The following is a 6912-nucleotide window of genomic DNA, read 5'->3' as shown; positions in this document are numbered from 1 at the left end:
TTATCTCACTCATTTATTGCATTTTCGGAAGAAATTCCTAACACTCAAAAACGCGAAGTATAGCTCCGGGGTGTATTGCTCTGATTTTACGGTATCATGCAAATTGCGAGGCCTCAGACCGTTCAAGCGTTTTATGTACAGACTGATTCAGAATAAGTATATCATATGTACGCTGAATTAGCAAGACGCATCCGCAGAAATGCATGCAATTTTGATAAATTCAAAATTTCACAAGATAGTAAAAGAATCCGCTATGCTGAATCGGCAAATTGGATTCTCAAAAAGTGTATCTATAAATCATAGGATAAAAACCACATTTTCAACACGAGACATGGCGCGTGGACGACGAGGATTTTAAATTACGTTGAGTTCTTCGGATCACGTTGAAAGTAAAATGACCATCAAATTGTTTCTACTGTAATGTAATTAGGAGTGCACGAGCGCTGAATAACTACCAATTCCCGAGCATAACGGTACAGGCAAGATAGAATCGCACGTCGTAGACAATGGCCATATCGATTTAGTCTCAGTGTTTCAAATTATCTGTAATATGTTTGACGAACATGTTTTCTATAACTTAAGCCAAATTCGCACATTACCTGCGGTATTGGACGGCAAAAATTTGAATGCAAGCATGTTTTTTCTATAAAACATACTTTTCTATATTTAAAAACATTTCTCTGAGTATAGTTTGTTTACTCCAAAGGACATGTGTGCACGAGCGAACCATTTCAACTCATTCTATTCGTCCCTTTGAAATTGAATCACCCTGTACGACGTGCACGGTATGATGTGTTTGTTCGATTCTTTATTATTGATTCTCTTTTAGTTCCTCTTGCCGTTGTGTATACCTTAGGTCTGTCCTTTTGGAACAATTTTCGATAAACGCCAGCTTCCTTCTCCCCGGCCGCTTCAGAATTTCGCCAAATTACGGGTGTACGGGTATGGGAACACTTTAGTGTATTGTAGTCGAGGTGAGAACCAGTTTTAACTTAACCCTCATTTTCCGAGAAACATTTTAAGATGTTTGCTGCAAAATGAAATATAATAACGGTGATTAGGAGTGGTGAATAATTATCTGTTCGTTTGCTTTCTTCGGCGAAACTTAATTATAAAACTATTTTCTGCTGTGCGTAAACACTGATAAGACTAGATTTGTGAATAAAATATGTATCGAGTGATTTAAATTGCACTTTTATTTTATTTTTTTAATATATTAATTTGTGTTTTCTTTTTTCCTCAAGTCCAGTAAACAACGAAAACAATTATGAAGACACTTGGAAGAAAGAAGAAAAAATCGAACATACCCACTTTAATAACGAAACTAGATAACTGTAACGAAGATAGAATTTTTTCGAAATCGTTTTCCAGTCCTTGATTTCAAGGAAGGTCGGGACATGTATAAGCGTTCCAATTTTATATGATGTTTAAATATATTTATTAATAATTATTTATTATTTTTATTATTTTATTATTTATTAATTATTTATAATAATAAGAAAGTAGAGAAAAAACGAAAGACGGACGAAAAATATTTCACAGTTGTCTTATAAATAATCAGTTTGCAGTATCCCCCAATGTGCTACGTTATAGCCGTTCAAGTAGCTATGCCCCTGAGAGCATCCTGTAGCTTTTTCCTCGCTACAGTAACGCGATCTTCTTGTCGTTTGATGTCATCGTCGGCAATGGCTACTGCCTAAAAAAAAAATACATATCCCAATTACCAAGCCATAAATACCACCACTAGTGTTATTATTACTCGAAATCGAGATTCGTAAATTGAGGCAGGTATCAAAAACAAGGAATACCTGAACGAGGGGCTGTTCCGGGTTGAGAAAAACACCAGGATTTTTTTCTAAAGCGGTTTTCGAGCCAGTTTGGCCTGTTACGGGTTGGGAAGACACGTGGAGGGCTGTGGCAACACTTTGAAGTAAAGTCTCCTCGGTTACGTAGGGGCCGACCGGCTTCAGAGTCTTTGGTAAGTCCATCCCATCGAACTCGTAACCATCCGGGTCGCAGGCCCGCAAACCTTCGAGCCGCTTCTCCCAGAAGAGCTGTAACGTTAAGGATTTATTATGTATACCCGGATTAACGTGAACGGCATTTCACGCTCGATGCATAAAATAAAATAAATCGATGCCGTAAATATTACATTATATGTACACCAAAGTCCGCAACGTTAGCTGATAAGTTATAGCGCATTACAGTTTAGAATGACCGAAAGTTCTTTTTTTTTTTTTTTTACTTCCAATCTTATACAATTTTTAATTTGTCTATTTCTGTACTTATGAAATATTTTATACACAGATTACCACTCCTAATTGTAAGTCTATTCGGCATATTATATGAATAGCGTTATGAAATTATGAAAACTATACATATACCGTTTTACTATGTTTATGAACAAGCATGCCTTAACGTTCGTCCGATACTTCAATTACGAACGATAGATACAGTATAACTAAACGAAGGGAAATTTTGTACGGGATTTTCTTTCTCGACTAGGCAAATTTTTTCGGTGAATTATCTAGCAATTTTTGTTTATAAGCTGCTAAATTTCATTATGTCGTAATGACGAAAGCCTCCTCTAGTTGATCAAACTCAATTATTTCGCAGATACATTTTTTCCTAAATAGTATATGCATAGACCTGGAAAACTGCAATATTGGATGAAAAGTAAAATGGAGTACGAAAAAAATTCTAATTAATGGTGATGTTCTACACTGGAAAATCAGCCACAATACTAGTTCCATTGTTTTCATGGAGAATTGTTTAAGAAATGTTCTTTCACCGGATTAGCGTTCACTCTATTATTCCAAAATTATCAAAGTTGAACATTTTGTAATTTGTCTGTGAGCTCTATCTATTTCATCAAAAATTCGGGGTAATACATCAAACATTTTGAGAACTCAAATATCAACGTGAATTAATTGTTCTGAAAATTTTTTTACCAACAGTTCAGTTCGGTTTTTGCGGCCAGAATCCCGTTGAAAAACCCTTTGAAATAGCGTTCTTTTTGTATATGTGTACACTATTTTCATGCGATATATTTGATTTTCATATGGTATAACAATTTACGAAAAAAAAATCAGAACGGTCAAGTTTAGAAATTTGATGAAAAAGTTCCAGGATTATTTTTAGTAATATGCAAATCTGACAAATTGTAAAAAATGTAAACAAGGAGAAAACTGGTCTAGTTGAGCACGAAAATCCCGTATATATGTATATGATATACATATCAAATTATTTCGGTGAGATGTTCCATGGGCATTTTAGTATGAGAAGGATAAATCCGCCTGCAATTATAAAATTCGGTGTACATTTTACCGATCCATATTTGTTTCGTGGTAACTGATGGAGAGAGTGAGAAATTCGTAAAAAATTGACAAATGTCGGTCGGTAAAATGTACCTTGGCTTACATAAATACAAGCGGATTTACCCTATGTTAAATTTTGTTTGAACTTCCTATCGAACATCTCGCCCAGATATCTTGCAACAAACAGAATACATTGTAATAAATTTGTACGTCATTTTAATTTATTAACGTCATGATGATGATTCGTGCCAAGTGAATTACCTGCTTAGGTTTGTCTTGAGAGCCATGTTTGCCTTCAGACTTTTCGGCCCCTTCCTAAACGAATGAATGTTACATACGATGGTTGGTATCATACATATCAAGATTTAAACTATATTCTATAATGAATACTACACATATAGGTCGATGCATCCACACACATTCTAACGCGTGTAAAAATAATGCTGATGTTTGCCTACAATCATTACAAAAAACTCACGAGGTAGTTCAATTATGCATGTAGTACGTAAAACTGACGTTGGACTATTGTCGCCGTTTGTAAATTATTTGTACGCTTACTTCGAACGGTCTTACATTGATTCAGCTATCTGAACAATCACAATCATCAATAAATTGTACGAAAAGATAGTCAGTTATTTACGTATGTATAAAACATCGAGTATCACGCGAAAAACCAAACGTATTTTCATTTCCAAATTTAGTTTTGGTGTTTGTTCATAACAGCTACGTAATCGCTATTATGTTCTTAATATGTAGTTTTGGTTTATTCAAAGAGTTAGGTGAAAAAAGAAAATCTTGCATAGGTTCTTTTTTATTATATCGGATTAATCGGTCTAAAAACGAACAAAAAGTTTCTTTTATATCGGCTAAAATCCATTGTTACACGTATCAGTATAAATATGTGTGTTACATGAATGAACGATGCAGTTCACTTTGCACTCACCAAGAGAAGGATTTTGTTACAAGGACTATGTTTCATTAAAAAAAAACATTTATTAGATTCCAGGACAAATGTTCGGCGCGACGTGATTAAAATGATCGTGCTATATATTAACAAACTAAAGTGCCTTGAAAAGAGTAGTTGTATTCACTAATTGTTCAATACATTGTACCATTAATATGTGCAACCAAACTGCATCTGTTTCAATTACCTACTTCAATTATTTTTCACAGCCGCAATTTTTTGCGAATTATTAACTTGACTGACAAAAAAATAAGAGACGAATGCATTCAAGTTTTATAATATTCGTGTAGTAAGTTTATTTTCATAGTTAACATGACTGGTTATCAAATGTTGAACGAATTATATATATATAATGTAAGTCCAACCGAGTGAAATTTCAATGAAAATAGTTTTCTTAATATATCACATTTTCATACATCGAGCCATTAATTATTTGAGAAATTTGAGGGGTAACTTTGCTCAGCTGCTACACCCGAGGTGGTACCAAAAAGTGGGGAAAAATATTTTTTTGTTTTGGATGCAAAAGGGTTAACACAAAGGAATGACGATAAAACTGTTTAGAAGCTGCAATTAGAGCTGAATTTGAATAAAATAATATTCTCGAAATTCACATTGTACAAAAGTACAATTCACAAATTCTATATTCTGCTACTATTCAAATACCGAGAGCACAAAGATTGTACAATTACTAATTAGAAGTACAATTCTCTTTCATTCATAGGTAAATTCTCTTTTTATGGATTATTTTGAATGTATGACGTTACAGACATTTTTCTTTGTGAACTGGAGAGATTGATTAACAAATATATTTAAAATGATTTGTGGAAAATTCATTCACAAAGTCAATGACGATTTAGAATTGGAGGACAAATACACTTGTGGAATTCGAATATATTCTACAAAAGTGTGACACGTCTCTTAAGATGCGGATCACCGGGTTGTTTTACACCAAGTTGACGATCTTGTGGCAAACTTTTTTCTTTCAGGAGGATATTGTTTAAATGGAATTGAACTCGATCAATACCAGGTACACCTTTTTAACCTTCATTTCGCAATTCTCTTTCATGACAACTACACCTACTACATCCTCAAGTGAAAATTAAAAATATTCGGCAACAACAATACAGTGTCCCGGTACCCACTTTGTATCATATTAACAAAATGAGTCTTGAATTTGCGTACCTGTTTTGGTTTGTCTTGATTACCATGTTTGACGTCTTTCACTTTTCCCTCCTGTGTTTTGTATATAGTTACTGGCTGTTTGAAAATCGACGCAGTTTGCCTGATCGGAGGTACAAGGGACGCGTCGTTCCTCACGCCACGACTGTAATCGAAAAATAACAGCGTTACCTCACGTGAAGTAAGTCGAAAACAAAAATCTCAAGGAACCAGATAAAATAGCCTAGTTTTGATATCATCCAATCGGAAACAATACTCAGAAAATAGGGGGGGGGGGGTCGGTTTGTTCTTACCTGTAGTAGTAAACGTCAACTTTGCCCGTTGAGGATAATTGACTCGCAGCTTTCCTCGATTGTTCGTCTCTGATCGGCCAATTCGTTGGCAGTGCCGACGGGTATTTTTTTTTCTCTACTGACATATTCATCTTGTCAGTCACTTCGATATCTTTTTAACGTAGTGTGTTGCTGAGTCCCTCGTCGCGTTGCACCCGCGTCAACACTCGGCCACCATTTCAATTTACAGATGCGGCCGCGAACTTCGCTCGCCAACCGCTCGCGCCGACGCGGCAGCACCGTCCAATAATTTCAATGCGCTTACGAGGAGGAATACCGTTTCGACCGGATCCACGTGGAAATTTCGACTACCGCGAGGTGCCGATCGCCTCGAAAATCAGCACCTGGTGGCAAGAAAGTGTACTACATTAACTATACGGACTGAACTCTATATGGACTAGAGTTCAATGACTACGTGTTATGCGGCAAAGTTGCGCGATTGGCGTTTGTGGAGGTTTTTGGTTGTAAAATTCAACGAAAAGGTCTAGTACCTGCATAAAAAATCGCAAACAACGTAGTAATCTGAGCAAAGATGGTGAACTTGGAAGGACGGAAAAAATAACAGTATAACCTGACTTTCTTCTTTCATAAATCTAAGTTGATAATCGAATCCAAAATCGAATACGAGCAAAATAGAAATAAAAACTGAAGTCGATTTCCCTTCCGTTTTTCTAGTCTAGTCGATAAGCTCAAAATGGTCTAAAATAGAGATACTGCTCTTAAAATTATGTGCGATAGCTCATTGGATTCGGAATGACGCCTAGACAAATGTACTAAAAAATTTTGTCAGCACATAAAAAATTGCAAAAGTTATAAACAATTAAAGATGAAAAAAAAAGGCATTTCGTTTTTCGCCAATATCTCATAGACTGTTCATATTTCTGAAATTTAAAAAAAATATTCTTAAAGAGGAGGAAATTTCCAATAGAAAACTCCTAGCTCCCGGAACTCTATCTCCATTATTTATAATTTTAATTCAACGCTGAAAATGGGTCTCCGCGCTTCGTTTTTAGGTCGCGCGCGCGGCGTCAAAAGCGAGTACGACACGTTGATTAATCTTTTTAAGGTATTGAATATTTTTTAAAAATTTGAAAAAATTATGGTGTATTTTGAACACTTC

At 35.4% G+C, this 6912-nt stretch overlaps 1 protein-coding gene across 2 annotated transcripts; it reads right to left on the bottom strand.

The window, feature by feature from the left end:
- Nucleotides 1–1210: 1210 nt before the first annotated feature.
- Nucleotides 1211–5998, bottom strand: LOC107218275 (methyl-CpG-binding domain protein 3). 2 transcript variants are annotated; one of them, XM_015656101.2, is made up of 5 exons: nt 5754–5998; nt 5464–5605; nt 3579–3632; nt 1809–2054; nt 1211–1696 (listed from the first exon to the last, which is right to left on the bottom strand). In XM_015656101.2, the coding sequence occupies exons 1-5, from the start codon at nt 5882–5884 to the stop codon at nt 1598–1600; spliced, it is 672 nt and encodes a 223-aa protein (XP_015511587.1). In that variant the 5' UTR covers nt 5885–5998; the 3' UTR covers nt 1211–1597. The 2 variants fall into 2 exon arrangements, with proteins under 2 accessions (XP_015511587.1, XP_015511588.1); XM_015656102.2 differs by lacking the exon at nt 3579–3632 and having other exon boundaries at nt 1213–1696; nt 5754–5995.
- Nucleotides 5999–6912: the final 914 nt, after the last annotated feature.

The sequence above is a fragment of the Neodiprion lecontei genome, chromosome 6 (assembly GCF_021901455.1).
Source record: "Neodiprion lecontei isolate iyNeoLeco1 chromosome 6, iyNeoLeco1.1, whole genome shotgun sequence".
Taxonomy (NCBI): domain Eukaryota; kingdom Metazoa; phylum Arthropoda; class Insecta; order Hymenoptera; family Diprionidae; genus Neodiprion; species Neodiprion lecontei.
This window is presented reverse-complemented; position numbering and strand designations above follow the sequence as displayed.

What these genes read in the sequence shown, in the direction of transcription:
- LOC107218275 (XM_015656101.2), bottom strand. Translation starts at nt 5,884, where the DNA reads ATGAATATGTCAGTAGAGAAAAAAAAATACCCGTCGGCACTGCCAACG. An exon ending in GTTGACGTTTACTACTACAG is followed by an intron (nt 5,606 to 5,753) that starts GTAAGAACAAAC and finishes TTTCGATTACAG; the next exon opens with TCGTGGCGTGAGGAACGACG. An exon ending in ATCAAGACAAACCAAAACAG is followed by an intron (nt 3,633 to 5,463) that starts GTACGCAAATTC and finishes TCATTCGTTTAG; the next exon opens with GAAGGGGCCGAAAAGTCTGA.